Raw genomic sequence first — 15532 nt, forward strand, 5'->3', positions numbered from 1 at the left:
GATTTGGTTAATGTATTATATGATGTTATTACTATTCCCTTCTCCTTCATTTATAGCAATACTTCTATACTTCTATATTTCCTTCTCATACTTGTTTTGATTATGTTTTACTTGAGCTGAGGGTCTATCGAAACATTTTTTCTATTTTAAAGACACATCAAGGCTGCGTACATGTCACCCTCCTAAATCCCGCTTATGAAATTATATTTTGATATGTTGTTGTTGTTGTTGTGGGGGTAATTTAGAGTTTTTTTAAAGATATCTGGGAATACATATAGTTAGTCAGATATATTGGATACACACAAATACACTACATTTTTTCTATTATTATGCGCGTGGATACAATGTATTTCGCTATAAATATTATGTATAAATACAATATATTTCACTATTATTATATGTGCGGATAATGTGCTCGATAGATGTTGAAACCAAAATGTTGCTATATTTCATAATAAAGAAAAATCTCGTTACTTTTGGTGAATTTGGGCACAAATAGCTCTATTTTCTTTAATATAAATAATCTTCCCAAATGTTATTTAGACTCAAATGAATATATATATATATATATATATATATATATATATATATCACAAAGCAAAATAAAAGTTTTCCTAAGAGATACTTTGATAAGAAATTTCATGAATCAATTTTAGCGAGTTAAAATAGATTGAGCTAAATCACAAATAAAATCATTTTGTAGGTTTTGTTAATACATTAGGATAAAGGTTAGCACTGGGATTTTGAAGCTCACAAGGATATACTATATAATAATTTCTCTTAATTGAAAAAATTATTTCAACAATTGGACCTTTCTTTAGTATATATATATACTCTATTCCTAATTGTTGTCTTTTGAGAAAGACTATTCACAATAACTTTCTTTGTTAAAACCTTATTTGTGCAATGTTGTGGTCCTATATATTAGTTTTTGTCAAATGATTCAACATGACCTTTTACAAGTTGAATAAAAACATAGCTTACAATAATTTTTTCATTGTTTTGTTTTCAAAATTTTAACATTTAAAAATGAAGATCTCTCGAAAAAATTGACAAAAAACTCAGTGTAGATTGAGAAAAACTAGCCTTTCTATTATCAAACTAACCAAGAGCAATTTGCACCCGGAGCTTACCATGATTCGTTGACAAGTAATAGAGTCGATATGCAAAAATATGTCATGCATTTATTGATTTGGTGTAAACATCGGGTAAGTTTTTTCTCCATAAACTTACTCCCACTGTACACAATGAATTAGCATAATTAGTATGACATTAACCACACTGCAACTAACACAAGACAATCTTCTTTACTTCTCAATCTCATTGTTTCCAATGATCAACATAAAATCAATAAATTTTTCGGGGTTTTTCCAGCTTAATTCACCTCAAGAACATAGAATACAATCTGTAAAAACTGGGTGAAAAAAATGGGGTGCTCGGGGGAGGGGGAATTTCGAACTCTACTACCTCTACCTCTTTTCAAACATCTACTGAAAACACAAAATTACTCTTCTGAGTTGTGACTGATTTAAACAAGGTTCTCCTCTACATCTTTTGCTCCTATATTTGAATCTTTTATCTATCAACTTTCTTATACATGTACAAGAACATATTCCCTAATCTCTTTTTCGTTGTTGGCCAATCACTGCAACTTGAAATTGCCATACAAGTTACAACTGTTTGTAGAAGAGAACGTAAGCTTGATCATGCAGCACCTTGCTTGTGGGGATGGCTGTGACGGACACATCATCGTAACGCAGCCACTTGCCACTTGGATGGCGGGCATCAGCAGTATAATGACCCTTTGAAGGGTCCCTTCCATGATGAGTGATCGTTGCAACTAGTTCATACTTCCTACCCTGTAGCAATTAAATGAAAGTATATGCATTAATATCATCTTTAAGGACAAGGATTAGATTGATACTATTTACAACAACAATGCCTTAATCCCAAGGAAGTTGGGGTCAAGCTGATCATAGCGCTCCATTTTAAGCTAATCTCAGACAAATATTATAAAGTTATCTACAGAACAGATTTTCAATTGCAGGTAAATTCACATAGCAAGGTTTATACAATCCTAAACATGTTTGGACACTACAGGTGTTCATAGAAGACTAAAGAGGAGGAGCCTGAATGCTTAACTTTCAACCTCAATGGGCCTCATGACATTTCACCATCAACTGTAACCAAGTAATACAGAATGTTCCAATCTTACACAGTTTCCCGTGCAAAAAGAAGGAACAAGCCCAAACTACTATTCATAGCATGAGTGAAATGACCATCTTTAGAAGCTTAATGGCCCTTTAGAAGCATTCGAGCATACCTTTCAATGGTGAAGGTGAACTTACTAGTGAATAAAACCAAGTAATTTATCAAAATCAATTTAACTGGAATGTAGCTAAATCAAATCCAATGTGATCAGAATGTAAGATTAACATAACAATCTCAGTGCATAACCGGATTTTCAGGACAGCATGCAACCATGGGAACTAGCAGGGACACATTTGTAAGAAGAGAGATAATCTCACCTCAGTAGGAGAGTCAAGCAATTCACGACCAAACACAAGCTCCAAAGGAAAGTGCACGGGTTTGTGCAACTTGGTACTCCCTTCACTTTCGTAGCTAAAGCGCATCAAATGCAACACCATTATATCAGAAAGCTCCAGAATCTTAACAGACTTGCTGGCACTGACTACCTCAGCCTGAGATATGATTAATTGAGAGAATCGTGAGGCATGCTCTAAAATATTCAAAAGATTTCCCATCCAAAAGCATAATTATTTTTTATCAGCTATGTTGCTCGGACTCCCCAAAAGTGTTGTTGTACTGGTGTCGGATCCTCCAAAAATACACTACTTTTGGAGGATCCGACATGTACCCCTCGACATTTTTGTAAAGTCCGAGCAGTGTAGCTTATCAATAATGTGAAATTGGCCGAGAAGTCTCATAAGCATAATTATTTTCTTGTTGACTTCTTCCAGAAATAGTACGCACTACCGTGTTTTCTTAGTTGAAAGAAAATACATTAATTTTCTTCTTAATTACTCTTTTGGGGTGAAAAAAAAGTATATCCCAGACCCAGAGTATGACAATCTTGTGTACAAAAACGGGTGTATCCCACAGAATGACTACATACTTGTGTACTTAATGATCTACCGGTCCAAAAGTTCACATAACATAATAGAGTACCTTTCCAGCTGCAGACGTTCGATATCCTTCAAGTGCCTCTGGTGCAGAAAACATCCGAAGTGCATCTTCTATGGAGCAAATAGGCTCTGGATAAATGTTAAGGTGGAGCAGAAGAAATGGTTGTACTGTTGCTGAGGCTTTGTTACCTAGTTAAACCAATGAATAAGAGCTATTAGACAAATGGATAAGAGAGTCCTAACAGGAAACAACCTATACGAACAAAAGAGAATAAGGAACATAGAAGCTCAATACAACAGCCATTTCATTCCGACCAACTGATGAAGCCCTTTACAAATTCAAATTCTTAGCAGGTTCAAGTTTTGCCTAGTCCTTTTAAGTTATCTATTAGCTAGCTTAGTGAGAACAAAGAAATATAAGCCAAATAAGTGGATATAACCGCATGAAGGATCTCAGCTTCAGCTGACACAACTCTTCCAATTTATGTCAGATAGTCTCAGTGTAGTCTTCATAACACCTAATATATATTGTGATTCCTAAGCGCCTGATTTATGAAGGTGTCAATACATCAGCGGAAGAAAAGAAACAAATACTTGCAAAAGAAGGCCCAATGGTAGATTCCAAAACACAGCAAGAGTCAACTGAAAACATTTGTCTTGTTGAAGAATTGGATGAGCACCTACAAACCTTCCACAAGTTCTGATCAAACATAGTTTGCAAGAGTGAAACATTCCGAACTCCCTTTTCTTTAAATCATTTCATCTTCCCTCTTATAATGATCAAAATCTAGGACCTTAGCTTTTACTCTTCAGATGTGTTCGGTATGGAGGAAAATGTTTTCTTCCATACCAAACACACCCTTCATTTTTCTTTCTTATCCTGCCTTTTATACTACGGCCCGGATATGCCCTAGTTAGTACAGACATACAAGGTTGTGACAGATCAAGATAGATCCAAACAATATTCTGATATAACTAAGCAAATATAAATAGATTCAAACAATATCCTGATATAACTAAGCAAATATAAAGGCATTCAGTTTACCTTTAGCCTTCACTACACTCTTCAATTGACCTCCAAAAATTTCACTTAATTTTGATGGAACAAAGCTCTGTGTTCTAGTAACTGCAGTCCTATTCCTTGGGCCAACAGTCTCCCAATCATCATCCTCTTCCTCATCATCTGTTGATGAAACCAGAGAGGAGTTTCTCCCAATACCATTTGGTACTTGACCCTCTAATTTTAGCAATTCATCATGCATCTGATGCATCAGAAAACTGAGGAACTCCTGAACATCTTCCTGCCTGCAAGTAGCAAATCCACCATAACACTAACAAAAATGAGAAACAGGATTTACAGACACAGACACACAAATAAAACCAAACATAAAGAGAGAATTATACAGGGGCAGCACTTCCATCAAATTTGTGTTGATCAAATTTCTCTGCAAATGGTAGTTGCTAGGTGCGAATTACTATAAGAAACTCATTTGAACATCTACATTTTCAATTTTTTGCAACAGACAAAGCAGTCCCAGTTTAGAGGGGAAGAAAATAATTCTAGCAATCATCTTCAGTTCATAAAAAGAGAAAAAGAATGAAACGAAAACTAAAAGACTACAAAAGTGATATGCAACTTAACCAAAAAAAATTGAACTTGATGTTAGGAGGACCAAAGAAAGGTAACTATAGCACTTACAGAAGTTTCAGTTGACAGACAGAAGAAAGACAAGTTCGCTTTGAAAAGGAAGCAGAATGGGATATTAAAGTGGTAAAGGGATCTAGGAGGAAATCTAAAATGTATGACACTAAGAGCAAAAAGCAATGGGGACGTGCATAGATAAGTTCTTTAAAGACGGAGAATGATTGAAAAGATAAGAATGTATACAGCCAAGAAAGTCATTCCACAGCTAGCTAAATAGGTAAGAACTAGACTAGAATTAAGTATCTGGTCATTTAGGGGGTAAGATCTTTAATCTTATCAGTTTTCTTAGTGCACTCTGCACAAAAGTAAAGTTTTTAAAAGAAAGCACACATGAGAATGTGACAAGAAGATAAATTATCTTTACCTGCCAAACTCACTTTAATTGGAGCCAGGATTTTTAGTTTATGGGTTCTGAATCATAATTCATTTTGTTTACTGGGTTCTGGTATAATTACTTATACATAATATCAAATGATTTTTTAAGCACAAATGCAGAGTTTGAGCTAAGTTATTGGGTTCTACCGAAACTGTATCTACCAACCATGCTGGCTCCGCCGTTGATTTAGGTGCATCTTTTTCATTACAGACTTCAAAGATGATTTTAGTAGTTTCTCACCATCTTATACAACTCATTTCCAAAAAAAGATGAGCAAAATAAAAGGTGGGAACTTTCACATGTACGGTGCCCTCCTTTAGATTGATTCATTTGTTAGTGTTCACTTGTGATTCTACGGCTGGTTTAAGGAGATATCAGACAATTACTTCAGCTTAGCCTTTTATTTTCTCCTTTCTGCCAATTTTTTCCCTATAATTACTGGTTACCCAAAGCAAAACACCTGCTTTTCCATTCACTGAGAGATCCAACTGGCAAAATCAATAAAAAAGGACACCATGGACCAAGATCCAACATATGATTGTTCCACATTCATCTCTTCCCCAAAATGGAAAATAAGGGGGAAAATGAATGTTGTTTGTTTTTTAGACTGCTAATACTGAATCAAAAAATAATTTTTGAGTGATAAATGAGAGAAAGTAAAAAAAAAGTAAAGCCAGTATGAAACAAGATTATAATAGATGCAGCAAATTTAGGACTCCCATAGCTTATGTCTGCATGCTATGTTGTGACGGCATGTATAGCTACAAAAGTTGGTGATTGACAATGACGGGAATCTGTCAAAATGATGCATTTCAAAAAATATTAACCGTGACACCTAAGAACCTATGATACTAGTGCATTGCAAAATATAATGCATATTGCTATAGCAAGAAAAGACGAGATCCAGTTGACAAAAAAGGGGAAGTCTTTGACATTGCCCAGAGCACCAAGGAATAGTCAGGTGATAAACAAGATTTAGCGTATATGCTGTCAGTAACATACCTAGGTCTGCCTGTCAAGCTATTTGCAACATCCGGAGTGAAGTTCTTCAGGACAGATTCAAACATTAAAGGTCGAAAAGGCAGCCCAATTTCTGGAACAATTGTTTCCTTTTTCTTCATGCTCGGATCAATGTATATGCCGAAGTCAGAGATGAACTGAACAAAGGCATGTAAAGTTGGATACCCAGCCTGTAATAAGCAAAACCAAAATTTGAAATTTAAGGTTGTTAAAGGTTAGCAAAAAAAATAATTAATAAGTAGGTTATCACCATACCTCTGTTATATCACGTGTTTTTAGTTCTTGCAGGAGATGAACAAAAGGAGAGCAAGAGAGAAGAGCCTGAAGAGTTGCATTAAGAAAGCATAAGTTCCCCAAGTTGACCAACCCTCGAGGTAAAAAACTTCTGAAAACCACAGCAGACCCATTTGATGATGCATTCAGAGATGTGTGTCTACCATTCACCAAGTTATAGTTTTTAAGCTGATTAGTTAAATGAACATTGTGCACACTGCTAGACAATTCAGACACATTATCAGCTGCAGACTGCAACAAGCTTGACTTTTCGGACGAATCATAAGCACTTCCAGTATTCACTGTTGGATGTAACACACTCCCATTGTAAGCAGGATTTGTAAAACTAGAACTACCATATTCTTTTACAGTATTGCCAAGCGACTTTTTGGTTTTCCCTGTATTGCTATGACCCTCAGTGACATTCGCTCTATGAACAAGCTCTGATGGCTGAAGTTTCTTAGAATGATCAAACTCTGTCAATTTTGTGTCAAAAATGCCCACAGATTTTAAAGTTGCAGAATCCAAAGAACCAAATGTGATCCCTACATCAGTTGTCGGCTGACTTTGCAAAGTTTTGATCTCATCTTCTGTAAATGACCCAAAGATCAACACCTGATGACAAAAAGTGTTAAATTTTTTTTTAGGTAAAACCAAATACACAGAACCACAGAACAGATGCAAGAAGCAATGTAACCAGAACACAAATTCTGCTAGTTTACAGGAGATGTACTAATAGCATCTGAGGAATTCATTTCAAGTCAGTATCTAATAAACAAACTAGTGGATCCCAAAAAGAAAAAAAGGCAGAAGCCAGTAAACTACTAACACAATCTACTCACACAAGTATGGTTTCAAAAGAACTTTAAGTTGGTAACATTGTCGAAATAGGGAAGTTGCTGATTTCGAGAGAGATGTTGCATTGGTTGTTGAGGAATTTTCAAAACAGAAATTAATTGTCACCTAATCTACCAACAATTTGAAAGACATGAAAAGGGAAAGGAGAATAGAGGGATATAGAATGGACAAAACAATTTTGCAATCCAGGCTTAATAGTTTACATCAAAAACGAGAAATGCCTTTTTACACTGTTCACATCCTAATTCCTCCAGAAAACACAAAAAGTAAATAACAATAAAAACAAATGTTCATTCTAGAATGGACATTACCCTGCTACCCAATTTTCAACGTTTTTAAACAAGCCTAATTGTCCAAATATACAATGAACTAATAAAGTATTCACCAAATTGTAGAAGATTTGGTCAGAGTTATTTATCCAATACAATAATAGCTTTTGTCACCTAAAATAATCATAAACCTAATTAATAATAAAAAAGAAAATCTCCATCTTACAGAAAAACAGAACAGCCATTAAGTTAATCTAAAATATAATACAATTGGTTGGTTATGTCCATTGTGTATTGCACAGCAGCAAACCAGCTCATTATCATCTATCTTACCAATGCAAGAGCCTGTGTTCATTTTGCATTGAGAACTTTGCTCTTTATTGAGACATAAGCTAATAAGTAATGAGTTCTTGCAATGTAACTTCACCGAAAAAAGTGCACACATGTTCTCCTCTCCTCTAATTAGCAGAAGCCTTGTTCTTTGATATTACACAGCTCTGGACGGTTTAAGCCTTGTTCTTTGATATTACACAGCTCTGGACGGTTTTCTTTGTCCCAGCTTGGCTAATCATATTCCTGCATAGAATTCTTTATCTGTGCACCCTTACTGTTCTCAAGGATTTGATTGAATTGTCTGCCCCACCCCCAAGAGTGCTTATGTCATGGGGGAACTCATGGCCTTTTCTTTAATAAGGTAAAAGTTAATTGATAAGGTACCAAGACAGTACAAAACTCATACAGAGACCAAACAAGTAGCCTACTACGCTTTACTTCCTAATGAATCCAAAAAATCCATGTACAGATTCAATAGGGAACTCATGACTAGGAAAATGGCATTAATGTTAAAAAAAAAAAGACTAGGAAAATGGCCTTTTTGGGCTATTTTGAAGTACCAGTGCAGAGAAGTCTAAGTTGGTCGGTGAGCCTAGTCACAAGATACAAAAACCAGGGAGAACCATGAATAAAGAGAGAAAAGAAGCTTTCCAATGAACTTATGTCATAGGGGAACTCATGACCTTTTTTTTAAATAAAGTAAAAGTTAATTGTTAAGGTACCAAGACAGTACAAAATGGTAAAAAACTCATACAGAGACCAAACAAGCAGCCTACTAAACTTTCCTTCCTAACGAATCCAACAACTCCATTTACTGATTCAATAGGGAACTCAAGACTAGGAAAATGGCCTTTTTTGGGCTATTCAGAAGGGATAATAAAAAGAATTCCAAGTTGGTTGGTGAGCCTAGTGATAGAGATTAGAGACAGCAACTGCGGAGAACCATGAATAAAGGGAGAAAAGAAGCTTTCCAATGAACTTACGTCTTTTGCATTCCTTTTCCCTTTATACTTTTGGATGGAGGTTGGCATCACTTCCTTGCCAGAATGTATCACATATTAACACATCTCTGTTCCCTGGTCCAAGTTGAAACTTTTTTTCTCTTTTTGCTTTTATTTTTTGTTTTCCCCCTTTTTTTTTTTTTTATGACAATGGTGTCCAAACCAACTTGGTGCACATCAACTAATCCACTGGGCAGCCTGCTATAGCACACAAGCAGATGAGTAGTCTAAACCAGTTCACCCTAGATTTTTAAAATTTCCACCATTTCTCTATCACCGTGAAGCTATCATACAGAAACCCAGGTCACACAAACAAGACTCTTCCATTAAATCCTCCGCACCTCATTTTTGTTTTTAATTTTTTCTATATTTTGAAGAGGGTTGTCCTAATCAGATTGCACACCCCTAATCAATCCATTAGACAGCCTGCTACAGCTGGGAATTCAAAGCAGGGATATCCATTTCTTTCCTTTTAAGTGAAGTGTTAGCATCATTTTCTAGCTACTCAAGATCTCCAACTCAATAATTGTCTTTTTCTATCTCAAACCCAAAAGAAAATCAGGAAAAAATTGTCTTTTTCTATCTTTCTTCTATGAGTTAACATCATTCTCCTAGCTACTCAAACGCCACAAAACTACAGCACAGAACCCATCAAACAGAAGTTAAGGTTTATAATCATTGTACTAAAAAAACATAAATTTCCCAATTCCAGAAAAACCCTGCAAATGGGTTGGAAAATCACACGGCAAAAATGTAGGGTTTTGAGTACCTTTTGATCATTCATCTTGGAAGACTGGACAACTCCTTCAAAGTAAACCCATAGTTGATGCAATCAGAGATGCAAGTAATCCGTATCGAGGATTGAATCTGGTGAAGCAGAGACATGCAAAATGAGTAGAACTGAGCAAAACAACAATTTCAGACATGAAAATACAGAGAAAACAGAAATGAAGCTCACACAGAGAGAGGGGGTGGGAGTGGGGGGTTTAATGGGGGTGGCGGGAGCTTTTAGGGTTTGGCCCTCCCAGAAAGACAGTGGAGGGGGTAGAGTGAGGGGGTGGGGGTGGGGGTGGGGGGTGAGGGGTTGTAAGAGATGCAAATTTTTGCAAAGGTTTTTGAGGAAAAAGGGGAAAATGACAGAAGGGAGAGAAGAGGTATATAGATTGGGGTTAAAAGAATCCATTTTTGGTAAGTTAGAATAAGAATATACCTTAGGTGAAAAAAAATATCACCGAATACAAGTTATCTCCCGCCAGCAATATGAATTAGTAAGTTGGAATAAGAACATGTTAGAAATTAAAAAATATTTATACCTGTAGCGATGTGTATGTATCACCGTGACTACTTGAAATTGAATCTTGCTTCTATTTTAACACAAGAAATGCACGAAAGTACAGAAAAAATGAATTTGAAAGGGTGCTTGTGTCTTGAATAAATAAAATTGATAGATAGAGGAAGTTGATTGTTGAAGTATTGAAAGAGGAATGAAAGTTTAATGGAGTAGTTTCAAACAATCAAGATTTTGAATAAATAGAGTTGCGTGCACCAGTAATGATTTGACAGTGTGTAACTATCTGTCAGCAACTTATAAGGAATGTGAGTGTGAGCGACTTACCAAGAATGTGACTATGAGCGACTTACCAAGAATGTGACTATGAGCGACTTACCAAGAACGTGACTCTGAGCAACTTACCAAGAACGTGACTTTCAACAACTTGTCGCTTCACTAGGCCACTTTCACGTGAATTCAAATTCAAAAGTCGTGAAATTTTTTTCCAATAAAATTTGTTAGTTGTTTCACGTGATAACAAGATTAATTATTTTTAAAAAATTGTCTATAGTGACTTGGAGGACTATCAGCGACTTACAAAGACCGTAGCTATCAGGAACTTACAAAGAGCATGACTGCTAAAGACTTATCACTTCACTAAGCAACTTTCACGTGAATTCATATTCAGAAGTTGTGAGCTTGTTCCTAATAAAATTTGTTAGTTTTCCACATGAAAACCTAGATTCATTAAAAAAAATACTAATGATTAGTAAAATATTTTCATGTGCAATCCATTTAAGAAGTTGTGAGTGTTGCTCCCCAATATACACGCAAGTGTACGTGGTCGCTAAGTAATATAGTTTCTTTTAGAAACGAGTTTTCTTTCTCAAGGGACTTATGATCAACTTATATTTAACAACTTAATTCCACAATCAAACAAAAGTAACAGTTTAAAAGAGTTGGATGACTATTAGCTACTAGCTACTACTACGAGTTATGCAATAAATAAAAGTAACTAATGAACAACTTTAAAATGATGTTTCAAGCAAGTAAAAGACAATTTCAGGGCTGCAGTATGCAATGGATTTCATGTATCCTATCTTAGGCAATGAACTAATTTTGGTTATCAAGTTACTGGTTTGTAGGGTTAATTGTATGAGTCGGGTCTCTCGACCTCTAGTCGCCTACTCCAGTTAGCTGTCTAACTACATCGTTGAACGGGGATAGCAGGCCTAACTGGCGAGCATTTATATTTCATCCTGCTTCGTAACTAAGCAAGTTGTTCGTCCGGGTGTCACTCTTGAACACACATCAACTCACAATGGATGATCGAGCTTTCTATATTCTCTAGTCTATCTACCCTCTCCTCTCTCGATTTTAAGAATATACAATAGATTTATCTTATGGTGCGCAAGCATAAAATACTAAAATAAGAATATAGAAGTAACGTATAATGACAACCAATAATTAATTCAAAAACCTTAAATAATCAACATTCAATATGTAGCTACAGCCGTAGAACTAGGGCGTTTAGCCACTCATAATATTAGAAAACCACAAAATACAATTGTTCATGCGATTTTCTGAAATAAGAAGAGTTAGAAAAGTGAAACCTATTACAAACGATACACCATAATAATGTTGAACTCCCTACAATATTGCCCTAAGGGTCTATTTATAGAAGTTGGGAAAATTAGAACCAAATTCTACTTCAACTAGGAGTCCTATTTAATACATTTTTTGTTGAAAAAGTCAGAATCTTCGTGGGGCTTCGCGCCTCCCATCGCGCCAAGAAAACAGTTCTGTAGTAACACCATTGGCGCTCCGCGCCAAGCAGTGCGCCTGACAAATGTGTCTGAAGTTGGAACCTTGGCGCGTCGCGCCCATCAGTATGCCAACAATTGGCTTTTGAAGTTCTACCAGTGGCGCGCCGCGCCAACTAGTGCGCCAACCACTAGTGATTTCTGCCTTAGCCATTTTTCCCTCTTCTTTGCTTCTTCTTCTCCGAATCAACTCTAACTTCCTTGAAAGTTCCTGAAACAACTAGTCACATGTGTTAGTGCACAATCGTCGCAAGTTACATGAAATCAAGCTAATAGACTCGAGATTATTCTTCAATTCAATCACGTCATGGGAAAATATTGACAACTTTGGCGTATAAATACGCCTAAGATCACCATCCCACACTTAAGACTTTGTTTGTCCTCAAACAATCTTTAGCCTATCAACTTTTTTTTTTTTTTCCATAACCCTTGGACTTATCAACCCACCTTAAAATCAACCAAACACATTTAATCATGATCTTGTAGTTAACATTGGATGCCATATTTCAACAATTTCACTATATCATTATGATGCACCAAGTTACAACACACATGCTCAAAGAATGGCTCTTTCATTATTTTCCTGAGCTAACGCAAACTCATGTAACACACCAAGTAGACAATCAAAACATGTGCCATGAATGCCCTCGCTCATTTTTCTTTAGTATAGCCTTTCACTCTAGCAATCATATTATAAACAAGGCCTATTTTTCAAAACTTTGTACTCACTCTCACAAATGAAGTTCTTACTTCTCTTAACATGCCATAAGCTTGCCCATAGTGTATTTTCACTTTCACATTATATTTCTCAAGGAATCAAAAGGACTTCTATTTGGTTGTAATGTCGGCTTAGGGTAAGGAAGGGAATATTTAGGACTCATTTTAGTGACTACACCTCCCTAATGCACATGTCATTACTTTGCCAACCAACATCCTCCTTAACTTTTCTTTCTTCTTAGTACACACTTTATGGATATTTTCCCCCTTCTGTTGCTCTATCTTTGCCGTTTATTCTCTTTTATATTTTTTTTATATGCCTTTGCACTAGCCACCCTCAACTCAAGGCTTTAAGGTCCGAGTGAGGTGCACAATATCCTTGGTAGGACCAGGGCCAATGTTTTAAGCATACTTCTGAAATAGCCACCCTCAATTGGGTTGAGGTGCACATTGTCACTAAGGACCAGGGCCAAAATAGAAATTTTCTTATCCATTTATTTTCCACACAATTTAGCATTTCCGCCTTTTTTCACATCAACCAACTTTTTCAATCTTTCTTCTTAACATAATGCATTAAGGATTTCATTGGGATCAAAGACTTTGGTATCAATCAAAAGGGTTTCAGCTTATTCATGTGGCTTAACAAGCAAACAAGGCTAAAGGCTCAATGGGGCTTCATTAGGGGTAATTTCATTAGTAGGCATACAATTAGAGTCAAGAATTGGTATTTTCAAAGAAACGCCTCAATCATATTCTCTAATTAATACAAACTACTCATTCAACACACACCATGCAAGTTCCAGATATCAATTGGAGCAAGAACCAACAATAACTCACCACATATGGCATCACAACACACATAAAGACATGTCATACTAGCGTGCCCATACAACTTACATTACGGTATTGCTACACAATTAAACCCATGTAGATTTATTCAGAGTCAAAACAAAGAACACATGCTTGTTTCAAGGTTATCAATTCTTTTACATTTTCCAATTGTGACTACCCATGACGTCTGGCTAACTTTTTCGGACATAGTTTCAAAATACCAAGGTTGGTTTTTCAATTCTACTCCCCTACATAACTAATTTTCCCTTAAGACGGTCGTCATCCATCCATCATCGGGAACCGTCACTCCTATGATGACTCTAAGACTCAAGAAACAGTAAAACTAGTCCTAGTCGGTTCGAAGGGACTATCCTCAGTAAAGGTATCAAAAACAAACGTCGAGGAACCCAAAATAAAAAAATTGCACATAAAACTAAAACTAGACTCGATAAAGCATTTAAAAGTTATATACAAAAGAAATATATTCTTCTACCCCACACTTAAAAATTAGCAATGTCCTCAGTGCACAAATAAAACAAAAGTATAGAGATAGGAATACTCCCTCAGGCCTCTAGGCCTCGTCGTCATCACGACCATCATCAATTACCATTAAGGCGGTAGCATCCTCATTCACACCATCATCCTTCTCCTCATCATCATCCATCCCCTTATCCGCAGTGGCCTCATCATCATCTAGAGTCTCCTAAAAAGCTGGCCTAGTCCTACAAAGATAGGTTGCACTATCTGTCAACGGGTAGTGATCTACCAAGGTCTCCATCTCCTCATCCGTGACCGCGCGGTCCCCAATCCTAAGCTGCAGCTCTGCCATTCCGAACATACGAGCCATCACGCTGTCATCACGTGCCTGTTGCTCTTGGGCTGATAAGACAGGTCCATGGGACGTGTCGAGTTCCTTAGTCCAAGTCATATCTACTATTTTGCCAATCAAATTGGGGTGCCTAACAACACTCATGTGTAACTCCTCCTCGATTCCCTCAGTAACCGGATAATCATCCCCTCTTAACAAAATCGCCATCTAATATTGTTCCAAAACTTCATCATATTCTGCCTTAAAACAACCCCAACATTTATAGGCATACCCTTCATCAACATATAAACTAAAACTACCCTATCTCTAGTCACATTGGTAAGGTGCTTTGCCGGTAAAAACACACTACACACAATCTTCAACCAAATTCTCACAAGTTGGTTAAAATTGGCATAATGGAGAGTAGAATGTCTCCCTGTGTCCTTACTCTTGTCCCACCTAGCAGTGGACTCTACCCCACACAGTGTATGACATATATCTCTATACTGGGATGTTCCTTAAGCTTGTTAAAATCCTCAGCCTCGCAATTTGGAGTGCCTAACAATAAATTTAGCACTTTAGCAGTAAATTTCACATCCTTACCCCGAATTGGCACAAATTTATTAAACTTAGTTTCAGTGAGCCAATTTGCATAAAATTCTCTCACTAGAGTCAAGTTACAATCACCCGGGTTTTCAAACATAAATCTCAGCCCAAAAGCATTGATAATATTATAGATAATTAGAAACTGAGATTGCAACCTTACCTCATTGATGAATTCATCCCCAAGGTACTTTGTCTCTTTTTGGCACTCAAACCACTCGTGCCCATACCTCTCCACAACTTTCTTTCTAAACTTTTGAAGTGGCTCCCGGCTACGTGAAGATCTGAAAGCTTCCCCTTTCCAATTTCTCTTAGAAACCACTCCGCTTGCAATATTCTTCGCCTTTGGTGCCATTTGTACCTACGTAGAAAAAGAGATAATGGAGAAAAGAAAAAAATAGAAAAATAGGGGGGGTCGGGTTTGAGCAGTAGGGGTTAAAGTGAGGAAGAAAATTTTTTAGAGAGAAGAAAGTTAGGGAAAGAGTTTGAAGTGAATGGA

General features: G+C 36.5%; 1 protein-coding gene across 1 annotated transcript; it reads right to left on the minus strand.

Moving 5' to 3' along the window:
- Positions 1-1288: 1288 nt before the first annotated feature.
- LOC125818064 (ubiquitin carboxyl-terminal hydrolase 24-like) lies at positions 1289-9993 on the minus strand. The gene is made up of 7 exons (XM_049497574.1): positions 9751-9993; positions 6503-7135; positions 6230-6417; positions 4192-4451; positions 3190-3335; positions 2529-2702; positions 1289-1859 (listed from the first exon to the last, which is right to left on the minus strand). Exons 1-7 carry the CDS (start codon positions 9763-9765, stop codon positions 1671-1673), a joined length of 1605 nt encoding a protein of 534 aa, XP_049353531.1. The 5' UTR covers positions 9766-9993; the 3' UTR covers positions 1289-1670.
- Between the last annotated feature and the right edge of the window lie 5539 nt (positions 9994-15532).

This window comes from Solanum verrucosum, unplaced genomic scaffold, assembly GCF_900185275.1.
Source record: "Solanum verrucosum unplaced genomic scaffold, falcon-dt-bn FXZP01000253.1, whole genome shotgun sequence".
In the NCBI taxonomy this organism is placed as follows: Eukaryota; Viridiplantae; Streptophyta; class Magnoliopsida; order Solanales; family Solanaceae; genus Solanum; species Solanum verrucosum.

Excerpts from the sequence above, each read along its gene's own strand:
- LOC125818064 (XM_049497574.1), bottom strand. Across the intron at positions 4,452-6,229 it reads AGCTTGACAGGCAGACCTAG|GCAGGAAGATGTTCAGGAGT; the intron begins GTATGTTACTGA and ends TGCTACTTGCAG. Across the intron at positions 1,860-2,528 it reads TGCTTGACTCTCCTACTGAG|GGTAGGAAGTATGAACTAGT; the intron begins GTGAGATTATCT and ends TAATTGCTACAG.